The sequence below is a fragment of the Drosophila eugracilis genome, unplaced genomic scaffold (assembly GCF_018153835.1).
Source record: "Drosophila eugracilis isolate 14026-0451.02 unplaced genomic scaffold, ASM1815383v1 contig_2163, whole genome shotgun sequence".
Lineage (NCBI taxonomy): Eukaryota > Metazoa > Arthropoda > Insecta > Diptera > Drosophilidae > Drosophila > Drosophila eugracilis.
This window is the reverse complement of record NW_024573048.1, coordinates 363,263-377,797: the sequence shown is the minus strand read 5'-3', so window position 1 is coordinate 377,797 and position 14,535 is coordinate 363,263. Positions and strand designations below refer to the sequence as shown.

At 42.0% G+C, this 14,535-nt stretch overlaps 2 protein-coding genes across 4 annotated transcripts; both read right to left on the bottom strand.

Moving 5' to 3' along the window:
* Window positions 1-809: 809 nt before the first annotated feature.
* On the bottom strand, window positions 810-2,202 carry LOC108103426 (odorant receptor 7a). Its single transcript, XM_017208896.1, has 2 exons — window positions 986-2,202; window positions 810-895 (listed from the first exon to the last, which is right to left on the bottom strand). Exons 1-2 carry the CDS (start codon window positions 2,162-2,164, stop codon window positions 818-820), a joined length of 1,257 nt encoding a protein of 418 aa, XP_017064385.1. The 5' UTR covers window positions 2,165-2,202; the 3' UTR covers window positions 810-817.
* Window positions 2,203-2,256: 54 nt separating this feature from the next.
* Window positions 2,257-13,882, bottom strand: LOC108103421 (mitogen-activated protein kinase kinase kinase). 3 transcript variants are annotated; one of them, XM_017208889.2, is made up of 11 exons: window positions 13,310-13,882; window positions 12,785-13,213; window positions 12,073-12,725; window positions 11,844-12,010; window positions 11,606-11,781; window positions 11,351-11,371; window positions 10,878-11,054; window positions 10,697-10,811; window positions 6,231-6,666; window positions 5,756-6,174; window positions 2,257-5,701 (listed from the first exon to the last, which is right to left on the bottom strand). In XM_017208889.2, exons 2-11 carry the CDS (start codon window positions 13,052-13,054, stop codon window positions 4,773-4,775), a joined length of 3,363 nt encoding a protein of 1,120 aa, XP_017064378.1. In that variant the 5' UTR covers window positions 13,055-13,213; window positions 13,310-13,882; the 3' UTR covers window positions 2,257-4,772. The 3 variants fall into 3 exon arrangements, with proteins under 3 accessions (XP_017064378.1, XP_017064376.1, XP_017064377.1); XM_017208887.2 differs by lacking the exons at window positions 2,257-5,701; window positions 5,756-6,174; window positions 6,231-6,666 and adding an exon at window positions 8,099-10,165 and having other exon boundaries at window positions 13,310-13,879; XM_017208888.2 differs by lacking the exons at window positions 2,257-5,701; window positions 5,756-6,174; window positions 6,231-6,666; window positions 11,351-11,371 and adding an exon at window positions 8,099-10,165 and having other exon boundaries at window positions 13,310-13,879.
* Between the last annotated feature and the right edge of the window lie 653 nt (window positions 13,883-14,535).

Sequence of the window (14,535 nt, the reverse complement as noted above, 5' to 3'; positions counted from 1 at the left end):
TTTGGCCAGTTCAAAATATCTGCAACTTGGCCAGAATTCGAGAACCAGACTGGGAAAGCCAGCCTTTCCATTCCACTTTTCCACTTTGGCAACTGGCTGCACAGAAAAAAAATGTAATTAGGTTACAATTTTTGAGGCACTTTAGTATCTTTTTGATAGCAAGTTCCATTTGAAACAATAGTGATCGTAAAAATATACAAATTTATAAGCTGCTCAGGATTTTGTACCCTAATATTAATATATTCTTTTAAAAATAAAACAATTATTTGTACCTGTGTAATCAGGCGAACGGTAAAGCACTTCAAAGTGTGGTACCACTTCGAATTGGGCCACAAAACGGTGGCCAAGTGGAGTTGGAGGGGCGAAGCTTGTATGGAGATGGAGATGGGAAGGAGGTAGCTCCTCTTCTGACAGGTGCTTCGCCTTGGGACATAAAAAAGTGGTCAAGGATTGGGAGACGGGAATTGAAGGTGCGGCATTATGATCCAGTGGTTAGCAAGCTTCTGTTCTGCCCGATTAGCGATCATTATCGATTTCACTTGTAATTTAAAATCTTTTAGATCTCAGGGAGCGTTACACTACAGAATAGCAGCGTTCATATTTATTGGCACATTTTGTTTTAATTTATTTTGTGTTTTAATGTATTTTTGGTCTAGTAATGTGGTAAAAGCTAAAAGCTGTGCCTAATAAATGAATTAGATAATTTGAGCTGTAAAATCAGTGCAACTAATCAGATTTTCACTGCAGAATAAACTATATTAAATTATATTTAATTTAATCACGTATCTTTTTCAGTGCACTCAAAAGCTAATGGTCTTCAATTTGTCCTGGTAAATCGCTCGCCAAGATTCATCCCCTTGATAAGCGTGTAGAGCGAAAACGAGAACTTTGCTATCTAAAAAAAATATGGAAAATATTATCTTTGGATATTTTTTCCATAAACAATAAAAATTATTATATATATATATAGAATCCGTGTACTTACACTAAAGTAGGTGGCCAGATTGATTGGAAATAATTTCATGGCCGTCAGTGTGATGGGTTGCTGGGCTCGATGGAGATAGTAGAGAAGCATCTTACGGAATCGGGCACTCTGGCCCAACCACTGGCACTGGAAGATGGCCAATGCCAACTTCTCATTGTCCAACATCAGTGAGGTGGCCTGGTAGCAACACGGAGCAGTCTGCAGGGTCACAGCCATCAAGTAAATAATAGATGCAATCTTGGTGTTCGTATTTGCAAATATAAAGATATTTATCATTGTGGTACCCATTATGGCGGCGGTGATCAAGAACTGGACAAATATGGTTCTCGAGATGACGGGACTGATGCAACCGAGCAGCTGCAACATCGTCTGGTGATCCACAATGCATCTTTGCAGCTCCGCACAGTGCTCCTCCTGCTTTCTTTCATCCGGATAAATCTCCATTTCACCCTTTGTATTCCTGCCCAAATTCTGTACCCTTTTGGCCAGCAATTGCACCTGGATCCTAACCATATACAGATAGATCACTGCATAGACATCATCACTGGCTTGATGGAGACACGTCCAGTTCATGATGAGGAACTCGATCCAGGCCTGGATGCAAAACTGCAGCTGGGAACGCTGCCAATCCAGACCGGGCAAATAGAGAGCATATGGTGGTTGACCAAGGAGAAATGCGCACACAAAGGTCGAGGAGGAGTAGATGGCATATGAGATCTGGTAGAACCACACTAGACGGTTACAGAATTTTATTGCATCCAAGATCAATTGGAATTCCACTTGCTCTCTACATCTGGCGTCCAAGGCGGCCAGGTGATGCTCTGCTCTCCGCAGAAGTGGCAAATTCCAGGCTAAAGCAACTATTTTGGCTGGCAGGATGACAGCATCGATGGCTACCTGGGCGGAGGTCAACACCTGGGTGATCTCCATTCCGCCCATATACCGATAGCTAATCACAAAGCAGGTGGGAACTAGCAGCAACTGCCACACGTACATGACCACCGAGAAGTAACGATAGATTCGCCTCCAAGTGATGCTTTTCGTTGGACGACTACCATCGGGGGCCTGCATGCCCAGGGCATAGAAGCAGTTGAAAAGATTCCTAAAAGCCCTACGGGACTCGGGCAGCTCCTCATCAATTAACTTCACCTTCTTATCCTTTTGACCGCTCACCTTCATTGTTCGAAAACTTTTGAGGCCAGAGAATATTCGAGGGTGCCCTTTTATAGCTTCCTCTCCAATTAAAAGAAAAGTTTCAACTTTTTTTTTTCTATAAAAAATAGTTTTAATTTTCGCATTTTGGTCTCTGAATGATTTAAATGAATCGTCAATTGTTAATTGCTAATTTGTACATAACATAAGTCACAAGCAGCATTTTGTTATTGCATATTTGTGAGTCCGCTTTCCTCCCTACAATCAAACATTTAACCCCCCCATTTTATTTGTTTTGTCCGCTCGCTATTTCAAGGTAATTAAGCAGCAAATAGAATATAAACTTAAAAACTCGAACCCTTTTCTAATTAATAAATAATGCAGGCAATTGCAATTAAGCTAGTACGCAAATGTTAAGGTTAACTATTGGGCAGATGCGTGGCTATATTGCTTGGTTTTTGTTTCTGGTCAATCGGATTTAATCGGTTCCTATTTTTGGTTAACTTCGGCTTTGTGTGAGCATAAACAACAATTTGTCTAAATTATAGTTATTAATTGGTAATGCATATATGCATGAGCTGGTGGTCTCACTGCCAGCCCGCCCAATACAAATATGGCTAATGGCTAAAAAGAGTTCGTGTTTGTTCGAGTGGCAAACAAGTCGAGTAACTAAATTGGTAATTGAGCTCCTCGAAAGATCAAGGAAAGCTATTTGTGCATGCTGCGATCTGAGTACACATTATCCGAAGTGTTTTATAAATTTCTGGAGATTTTAAAAGTATTATTTAAGGTGTTCTCTCGAGGGTGGTTCTTTAAACGTTATTTGAATATGAAAAATATACAATAAATATTTAAAAACAAAGATTTTAACAAAATTAATATATTTTCTAAGTCACATTCAAAAACACTAAAGGAAATACCCGTGCGATCTCGAGAAACTTCGAAAACACTTCTAAAATAAATATGATTACATAATCGGTTACATAATAAGCATTTTAGTAGCAGTATCTATGTACGTGGCATATATGTAAAGGTAGTCAAATTCATTGACATTATATCATTATCATAGCTATTCAATATTTGGGAAAAACAGCAGCAATATGCTTCGTTATATGTGTTTATATAACTCGTATATATCCATTATAAGTAGTTGTAAATCGATCGAGTTATACTGTTATTCAATTCAGAGCTAGTGTTTTTTTTTTTTTGGGTTAACGCGTCTATGTCGGTCTATAATCTAAGTGTCTATATATGAATATATAAACTTTTTTTCAGACTTAAATATGGAGCTTACGGCTGGCGTGTGTTTATATTGGGATGTGGTGTTCTCGGAATTACAAAGTATTACTAATTATTATTGTTGTTGATGGCTTGCTAGCTGGCTGCACTTAATATGAATTGGAGAACGCAAGTGGAGACCTTCGTCTATCATATATCATATATATATATATGTAAATATAATACATAAATGGGCGTATATTAGCTATATATCAAACTATTTGTTCATCAGTTGTATTGGTATTCTTATACGAGGGATTGGGATTCTTTACGATGAGTGTTTTTTATTTTGGAATCCGGCATCAGGCAAAACTAGTGAAGTCTTCACTCTACTTTTAAGGCAAATCGCACAAGTCGGGGGTTTCACAAGTATATGTATCTATGGGTGTATTAGAGGATCTTTCTGAAACCTCTGGAGATTCGAAGACCTCAAGGAGTTGAGTTTCAAAAATGATTATACCATCTTAGTATCTTTACAAAAGTTATTCGATTAGAACAGAACTATCTCCAGCTGTTTCAGGAACAACACCTTCTATATGTTTTCCTGTCTATCTGTTGGCTAATATTAACATCGAGTTTTGTATATATATATATGAATTTACTTGCATGTGAACAACTTGTTAACTACTTTTATATACAGACAGTGGGTATACGCTGCGCTTTGATTTCAAAGTTCTGCACGATCCTATAATATCTGGAATTGCATTCGCTCGTTTTGAGGTGAGGTAAAAATGATCTAGATTTATAAATCCTCTGCTATTCGCTCGTTAACTAGCTGATTTACATTCTCCTCTCCCTTTGATATATGTCCTAATTCTTCCTGAAAACCATTTGATTTCTCTGGGGTTTTTTTTTACCTTTGATATTAAGCTGGTGGCTTTTGTAAGTTTTTCTGCAGCTTTTTTTCGTAATTGTTTTTTTTAGATGATTATTTAAATTTAGCAGTACTGGATTTTTCCTACCTTTTCCTATCCATAGATTTATTGCTCTCTTTTATAGATTTTTTCTGATTCTGATTAGATTTAGAATTTTTGTAACTGCTTCATAAATATTTCCTGGTACCTTTTAGATTTTTTTGCTTTACTGATTGTTCCCAGCTTGTAGCTTCTTCCGCTCCTCCGATCGCTTTCAGCTTTTATCTCCATCCCTTTCTTTTTCGCTTGCGTATATGTTAGCCTGTCCCACTCTTTCACAGACGGTACTCATAGTGAGCCGATCGTGATCGCCGGGCTCCCGAGTACCAGCGATAGGGAACGCGCTGCTGATGTAGCGACAAACCACCTATTGCTCCACCTCCGGTTCCGATGTCCGCTCCTGGACTCCGCGCTAACTGCAGGGTCAGCGCCAATCGCGTCTGCTAGGAGGATGAAGCCGATGGCGATGGAGTGCTGCCACTGGAGGCCTGTCGCTGTCGTCTCTGCTGTTGTTGCTGTTGCTGTTGATTTGGCAATTGCATTGACGGAGCCGTCATCCTTCGGTTCAATGTGGGCAGCGGATTGGCATCTAAGTAGGCCTCCGGACTGAAACGTACCCGACTGTGCTGGGAGCCAATGGAACCCTCTTTGGCACTCAAATAGGAGCTATCATCGCTGGTTAGCGAGTCCGGTGGTGTGGGATTAGTGGGTGTGCCTTGCTGTGAGGATGTGGAACCGTTGCCTCCATTCCCACCATTGTACTTCTTCAGCGAGCTGCGCAGTTTTGATTGGCCAGATAGGGGTGGTGGTAGCGTTGTCTTCAAAGATCCCACGTTCGCTGGCTGGTAGCCTAGCGAAAGAGCATGTTGCTCGAAGGGCAAACTCGCTGGTCGCGTTACCGCAGCCGTGGCATATTTATTCTTGATCATCGGCAAGGGACTATGGATCAGACGATTCAGCAGCTTTGGCGATCCTGCGTATAATTCCTGTTTCGTGGGTGGAGGCACTTGCTCCCGTTCGCGTTCCCGTTCCCTCTCATACTCAGAATTCAAATTGAGATTATTGTAGTCATAGCAAAGTAGTTCTTCGTGCTCCAGCAGAACATTTGAATTATTCGAAACCGTCGAGGGTGTGCGTCGGTGTCCGGCCGCACTTACACCCATTTGGGGAACCCGGGGTGGTGGTGTTCGGGTCTGGTTGACAGGACAGGGAACAGTCACGGGAACGGGAACTGGCACCACTGGAACCTCGTACTGATAGTCGTAGTAATCGGGTAACCGATGGTTATAGTCGTAGGAATAATCCGGATACGACTTGCAGTCACGCTCATAGCTGTAATTCAACTCCGGCCGATATGGAAAGTAATTGGAACCTACCGAAACATCAAATAGATTACGAAAATACCTTTAATACCTCGTCAACTTACCAAAGTAACCATTACGGTAGTTCCCACCATCATTGGAGTAACTAGGTCCGTTTCTCAGGTAATCCGCTGGCGCATAAAGTGGTGGTGGACCAATGCCACCACCCACACGAAACTCCTCGAATCCATCCGCTTGAGGATTAGTGTTACCAAAGCTGCTGTTGCTCAGTTTACGACGTGGCGATGGCGTCGGTGGTTGGGTTCCAGTGTAAAGTGCGCTTACTCCGGCTGATGGTTGAGAGGCAGCTACTGTGGTTACAATGGCAGATGGAACTGGCTGTGGTTGCTGCTGATGATGGTGCAACTGGTGCTGTGGGGTCCGCTGAACGGGTGTGTAATACGGCTGACTGCCTCCAATTCGACGGGCCAGGGATGTGGGCTGGGATTTGCTGACTGGAGCTTCAATGCTACCAAATCTTTGGCTAGAAAAATGATAAACACTTTTAATTTTTAACTAGGTTTCGTTTTTAATATCTACCTCGCTTGTGTGGCCATCTTCCGAGGAGTGCTCTCTCGGAGTTCCTTCTGTTCGTCTTCCTGTTGTTTAAGTGGCGCATCCCCCTCCAATTCCAGGATCTGCTCCTCATGTGGCTCCACCTCCTCCGGACTAGAAATCGGTGCTTTTGGTGCCGCTTTTAAGGCAGGTACTTCACTCAGTAAAGTGGGATGAACTGGTGACACGTTTGACATCCGAACATCATATCCGGCCGCAACTCCGGCCAACAGTGAAGCCATGTTGTACAGCAGTAACTCGATCACAGACAGCTTTGGCTTACGGGCGGAATCGCCGGCGTAGAGTGTCGGTAGGGGAACATTGCTGGTAAAACGGCTGAGGAGATACGGCGATGGGGACATTATCGGCATATTGGTGGCCCCCGGGCGCCAGTCATCCATCTTGCTATTGCCCTGGTATCCTGAACAGTTGGCAGCATTCCGAGGCGGATATGAGACATGTTTGAGTTACGGAATTTATGGCACTGATTTTGGGGATCGATAGGCTAGCTAGGATTTGGTCGGTAATCGGGTATTCGGATGGAGGGTACAAGTAGTTGGATAGTAACCGCAGGCAATACCAAAGTTTAACCACCGCATACCAGGATACTCTGTTCGTCCGTCCTATGGTTTAACTCACTGTCCAAAATGTGGAATAATCTTAAGCACAGAGAAAACTCAAGGCAATAGCCATTTTTTGATTGACCAATTTAATTACTTTTGATGTATTTGTGGAAACTGATTTTTAAATTGAAAAAAACCGAAGTATATAATATTAAATGGTTATTAGACTTATCTCTGTACTTTGAAATTGGGAAACAATCAAAAGCTGGTCGGAAAGTTCTCTTTAGTTGGCTTTATTGTAGGATTTCTGTATCTAGGTATTTTTTTTTATATTTTGTTTATTTGTTTTTTTATTGGGTTGGCTTTGCCCAAAATTGGAAAATACAATAATATACAAAGTACATTGAAATCGAATCGAGCAGTAAAAGTAAAATGAATATAAATATACAATCGAAAATTTTCATTAAAATAATACAAAAAAAAAATGATCATTTCCTTTTTTTTCATCAACTATTTTTGATCACAGGTTTTTTGGGCGTATTACTCGTGTCGTTTTTTGTTGTTAAAAGAAATCATAAATAAATGAATTGGAAAACCCGATTGCGTAAAAAATTGTATATAAAACTGTGCTCAAAATACAAAAAGGAATCAAATATAAAATTTAAAAATTAAAATGAGTTTCACAAATCGTCTGAAGATTAGTTAACTTCAAACGACATGCGGAAAGTGATGGAAATTTGGAAAAATATATATATTATGTATATCTCTTAGAATAAAATAAGGGAAAAGTGAAGACTTCACGAAAGACACAAAAAAAGGAGAGTTCCTAAACAACTAGAACTTAGTTCAACTAAGATGTGTGTGTAATGTAATGTAAGGACGCGAGAACGCATCTCAGTATAAATATAGCAATATGTTTTACTTAATGTTAATCCAATTGTTACACATTTATGTATATGGTTTTAGTTCATTATTTTTGCCATTGGCCCATGCACAAGTTTTTCTTCTTTTGGATGTCTACGCATAAGCAAAATCTCTGTCCTTTTTGTCTCTAAAAATCCGTAATTTTTATAGGTGCCATCGAGGCAAAACAAATAAAATCACTGGACTAATTAAGAAATGTTGTTTGTAGATTTTGCATATTGCATTCGTTAGGAACAATTCGGTTATTTTGAAATGCCTTTCTCGGAAAAGGGAGTGTGATTACATTAGACGGGATTTTGGGAACTTTAGGCCCTTCTAGTTTTGACACTTTAGCTATGGCTACTCCTTAGAGGAAGTCCTTTCGTCGTCTAGTGCTTTTATAATTGTTTTTTTTTTTTTTAGAAATCTTTTCGTCTGACTTAGGCTAGAGTTTTAATATAAAACAATGAGCTAATTATGCGGTTATCATCTGGCGGCCAACTCCAACAGCAGCCCAGCTTTTAATTGGTTTATTTTCCCTTTTATGTATTGACCTTTCTCCTACCATGGCTTTTCAGCATCGCTCCAGCTGCTCGCATGATTGCGTCTGTGGCTTCTTGCCCTTGCGCTTTAGGGATCGACTACTACCACTCATGGCCAAATCAGTTTGATAGGGATCAATGGCACTGAACTCGGAGCCACCCACAAGATTGTTCTCAGACAATTTGCTATACTTCTTCCGTGAGCGCGTGAAGAGATTAAGAAGAGAACGGAATTTACTCGATCCAGCCGAGTGATGAGGATTATCATGCTGGTGATACTGTTCATCGACTGGAGGCTCGGTGGACATGGATTTGGTGATGTGCTTGGGTCGATGCTTCTTTTGGTTCTTACTATGCTGACGCTGCTGCTCCGCTTGCAGATGTTCCTTCATCTTAATGACATCGGGATGTGGCTGGACATCGCGCATCCTACGTGCGGTCAGCATTAAGTTCTCCTGCATGTGATAGCCGTTCACGACTTCATTCTGGATCATTTCGCCACCGGACGATGCTATCGATGCGGATGCAGAAGCAGAAGTGGAGGTCGAGGACAGTGAGGGCGAGGCGGATCGGTAAGTGGCGAAGCTAATGGAAGCACTGGATGTATATAGATCAGATCTGGCAGTTGTCGGTGGTGTGTTTACAGATTCAGGCTCCTCGAAACTGACACTCTGAAAGGTCACTGAGCTCTTGCGCGAGGTAGTGGAGTTCTGTCGCATCTGATTGGTGGGCACTTGACCTTCATCTTCGACTTCCGAGTCTTGTGATTCTACATCCACATCCACCACATCCCTGTCGACGTCACCTTCTTGTCTGGTGAAAAAACAGTGTCGTGGAAACTGCGATCCAGAGAAATTACGCTGGAAGCGTCCACCCTCGAAGGCCTCCTCTGCATCATCGCAGTCCCTGGCCGGCAGCGGTGTGCTGGAGTTGTATGAAGTCAGATCCCCGCTCGACTTCGAGTTCACTCTTTCGCTGCTGGCCATGGATACTTTTTTGAACACATCACGATAGAAGGCATGGTCATACGTATTGTTATCATCCGATCGCATCGGTAATTGGGTGGGCAGTGCCAAACTATTGCTGCTAATTGGAGGCGGATGATGGCCACTACTATCCAGGGAATGCTTCTTTCTTCCCACAGCTGGACTATTACCAAGACTGCCGCCAAGCCGCTGTAGATACACGGCACCACTGGTCTGATTTGAGGCCGATGAGGAGTTCCCAGACTTCAGGAAGTGAAAGCAACCTGTTGGACTGGCCACCGTGTCCGTTTCGGAACCATCATCTGTGACCAAATATAGCGATGGTTGCTGATATGTATGCGGATGATCTAATCCGTACTCCTGACTTCTGGCGCGATGGTATACCTTAGTTGGGGATTGGCTGGTGCTGCTATTGGAGTTACTCCTGCCATTTTGGAGGACGATTACGGTGTTCGTTTGGGAGATCGGGTTAGTTTGACTGTTATTGTTATTGCTATTACTAGTACTATTATTGTTTAGCTGATTGTTGTTGTTGGCGGAGATGCTGTTGTTGTTGGTGGTGGTTGTGATGGTTGTGGTGATGGCTTTACAATTGCCAATGTTGTTGTTGTTGGGGCGCGTTAGTAAATAGGGTATACCTGTATACACCAGGGGCGTGGTCGGCGTCCCACCAACGCCTCCACCTCCACTTCCACTTCCACCCAAAGTTCCCAAACCCGGCGGCGGCGTCAGCGAGGCCACCTGTTGCTGATTCTGCTGCTGTTGCTTCTTGTCCAAATTGGGTGCACTCTTGCTAAACGAGGAGTGGGTGGAGGTTTGGGCAGGCCATTCTGGCTGACCGCCGCCCAGCTGCGATGGCAGTAGGGATCGTTCCCGCTGGTGCATCGTTGACGGGCCCCACGTCTTGCCCTTATGCCCATCGGTCACTGAATTAACCCGTCAAAATAATACGAAACATAAGTAGAAAATATAAGGAAAAAAAATATACAAAAAAAACAAATCAATCAAACGTATAAAAAAGGAAATCATATATAAAGATAATAAAAATATTCTAAAAAAAATAATGGTATTTCGGCTACTGATAAATATCGTACTTTCCGGGTGTATGACGTCTTCTCCTCCGACTAATCTCAGACATATTATCTTATCTCTAAGACCTGCATGATGCACTGATTACAGCTAATTATAGGTAAAGTGCGTTTCAGAGACTTATAACAAATTCCAGTTGGTATTTTACTACATAATAATGGTTTTATCCAGTGAGTAAGCGAACATGTTATTTACTTGAAAGACTTGAATCTTACTGTACCAGACAGACTGGTTTTCCCTTTGAATAGTAAGAACTAGATGATTCATAAATCATATAGTCATTTAATCATATGATCTAATAACCCTAAACTAATCAAGTCTCTGGTACACCTAAACCCCTAGCTTGTATAATGAATGTGGGTACTTACGTGCCACAATCCGCAATCCCGAGAAGGAAGGTGATCCCGGTTGTTCTGCCTTGTCGCGCACGGCCGTAATTGTGTGGCGGAAGCCCGTGGGAAGTGATATTTGCAGCGGTTTGTTCTGAATTAGAGTTTGACGATATATACATTTAATAAATTATATTCTTAAAATTCCATAATAATTTACCTTTTTCCCCTTTTTGGGTTTTCGTTTCGATGGCACCGGCTGCAGCATGACCATTTCTCTTTCAAACAACACCATTTCGCGCTCACGCAGAATTTGTTCTTTGATTCTCAAAAGGGTCGCCTTCTCGCGCTGCTCATTCTGTACCCTGAGCAGCTGCTCCTCTTTGTTGCGCAACTCCTGTTAGGATTATAAGGATAACAGGGTGGAACATAATGGGTCAGTGTGGGTTAAGATTGGTATACATAAGGGGAAAAGTGCTATAAAACAGCATTAACTAGGAACTAGAAAACCATGCAACATTTGGCTTGAGTGGGAGGCTATTATGGTAAGTTATCCAGCCAATCGTGGACACGAATTAGCCAAAGAAAAAATGGTATAACTTAGGTAAAAGGTAAAAGTAAAGTAACACAACAAAACGCAACGCAACTTAAACTCAAATGGCGGGCAGAGAGAAACCTGTTGGACGCGCTTACCTCTTCGATGGTTTGGAAACGCTTTACGTCGTTGGATGTTTATTTGGTTAACAGGGGAATTTTGTTTTGTTTTGGAGAGAAAGTATATACCAAATTATTAGAATTTCATCAACGACCAAGTGGGGATACGGGGCGAGAATGGGTTCTAATAACTGAAGAGCGGCGTAAGGCCAACAAAGAATAATCTAGAGCAACTCTAACAGGAATAAGACTTGATTTTTCCAGTTTGCTAGGGATTCTCCAGCCTGTTGTTACCTTTTCTTTTTCGCGCAAATCATGGAGCACTTGAGCAATCTCCTTCTTCCAACATTCCTGCATATAATGGAAAGATTCCTGAGGCGTCAGTGTGAATTTGGAGCAAGCGATGGTCTCCAACTGCTTAAGTATCTCCTTGAAACCAGGTCGGTCATGTGGATTTATTTGCCAGCAACCTATGGGTTATGGATTATATATAATGAAATCGAAATTTAAATGTATGGTATAAGTTACTCACTTTTCATTAGAGCTCCCCAGGTCTCTGGGCAGGTTTTTGGTATAGGCAAGGTTAGCGTGTTGACAGCCACGCCATAGGCAACGGACAAGGGGTCGAAGCCCTTGTAGGGCGTCTCGCCTGTTATAAGTTCCCAGAGCAATACACCATAGCTCCAAACATCAGACGATCTAGAGAAAAAGAGTTGTATTAAAGACGTTCTTCGGGGGTCCTTCTATAAAATATATCTTACTTGGAGTAGGTGCTAGAGCTAATGACCTCTGGTGGCATCCAGGCGTACGTGCCAGCCGCGCTCATTCTCTGCGTGTTGTACATCTCCCTGGCCAGTCCAAAATCCGTAATCTTTAGCGTCTTTTGCTGCAGATGGTTGCCTTCAATGGCCTCGTAGATCAGCACATTGGAGGACTTGAGATCACGGTGTATGATGGACATGGGCGCCTCATTATGTAAATAGTTCATTCCCCTGGCTATTTGAATGGCCCAGTTGACCAGGACATCGGGGGGTATTTTGCCAGCAAGTATGCGATTAAGGCTGCCACCTCTGGCATATTCCATCACCAAACAGAGCTTGGTATTCAGACATACTCCACGCAAGGCAGCTATATTCTCGTGCTTAAGGGCCCAAAAGAGTTTGGCTTCCTGCAGCACATTATCTCGCATTCGCTGCATATCATCATCGCCCGTTTGATGGGCTATCTTGATGGCCACCTCTTCGCCATCATAATAACCACGGTGAACTTTGCAAAAGCCGCCAGAACCGATGACTTCCTTTATGTCTAATTCATTGTACTCAATTTCATGCGGTTGGATGTCACCAATCGCTGAAGAAACATTCAGCTGGAGTGGGTCTTCATAAGTGACAAAGTCCTTGGGGAAGACGCCAACCTAAAAAAGATTATTGCTTAGTTTGCAAGCTCTTTGAGGTGAATTTATAATTGGATTACCTTATCTCCAATTTTGCCAGTCCACCAGTCAACATCGCCGGATACTTCGCTGTCCGTGGAGAGAACCACAACAATTTCGCCGCGCCGCAATGTCAATTCATCCTCACCCTGCGCCTCGTAGTCATACAAAGCAGTCCATAGGCTGCCATCGCCGATCTGGGGCTCCACTTGCTCTAGATCTGTTATTGGGATCTCTGGTATCTGCTGATGATGCAGTTGATCCAACTGCTGCTGCTGTTGCAGCTGCTGCTCCTCATTGATGGGCAGCATGATGGTGGCAGTGGCGAAGGTGGTGATGGTGATCGGGATCCTTGGAGTCCAGTTCTCGGGAGTCTTTCGAGGGCATCAAAGGCCCACACTCGGCGACATGGAAGCCCCGCTCCTCTTTGTTTATTTCTCCGTTTTTTTTATGTTTTTGCTATTGTTTTGCTGTGTGTGAAAGGGAGATAAAAACGCAAAGAGGAAGAAGAAGAAACAGCAAATGGGTTTAGTAATGTTTGTTGCAAAGGGTGGTGTCCAACTTACTGGTAGGGATATTCGAGTGTCCAGCTGTCCTGCCAGCTCCACTGCCGTTTTGTCCCGCTGCCCGTCTGGCGACCACACGCACAACAACAGCAGCAACAATAACAACAACAGCACACAATCAGACAACACGATACAAAACACACACACACGCACGGCACACCATTGTCGTACTGTCGCAGTCGCAGTCGCTATCGGCGTCACTGTCGCCGTGAACGTCGAATGTTATCTTTCTATATACCTGATCCTAAGCAATCGGTTAAATCCGTATTATCTGCCCGACTCCACATATGTTTTTAAAACATATAGGTATTAAAAAATAACTAGAGTTGCCTCTTTAAACGTGAACTAGTTTAATTGAACTGGTCTTTGGACCCAGCCAAAGGAACTGGTTTGTTTTTTGATTCACTTTCGGTTTTGGTTCCAGGCTATGGTTATCATTTAAATTGCTAATCAATTTTGACAACTCTCACTTATGCACTAACATTAATTTTTATTTATTTTAGAGGTAAACTTATCATTTAGAAGGCATTTAATTGGAATTACACATTGGACTAGTTCGCTTTAGATTTGTACTAAAAAATACCTCCAAAATAGTGTTGGTTAAGGGTAGGATTAGGTATTTTTGGTGTTTTGGCTGTTAGTATTTTTATTTCGATAAGTTCAGCGACTGATGATTATCGGTATGGCTTAAATATACCAAAGAATCGATAGATTCTGAAAAACGTGAATTTATTGAATTTAAATTCAAACCGTGCACTGTTATTTAAAATGAAGTTACGTTTTAAGTGAAAATATACAGAAATACTTTGATGAAACTAATTTTTATTATTGAAGATTAAAAAATTAAGCGTCTTGGCCGTTATAATAATAATATCTTTTGTATATAAAATATATACCCTTAAAACGTGCTTTATACGTGTACAAATGTCTTTAATTTTTCATTACAATTCAATTATTGTTGTAAAATAATTATTAAAAATCACGTTTTAAATGGAATGTCACTGTCATATGTTTTCGGGTTAGATTTTCAGCGATTGCGTGCTGCGCATGTTTTTTGTAAAGGGAATGGGTTGTTACAGCTGCTGCCGCAGCTTTTGCTTCTGCTGCTTTGCTATTTCGGCGAACAGGATAAGTATGTTGCTGTTGCATTGCGGAACGAAACGCTGTGTATCCTGTGTATCCAACCCCGCACCCCATTATAGCCCCATGCACCTCATCAGGCTCTC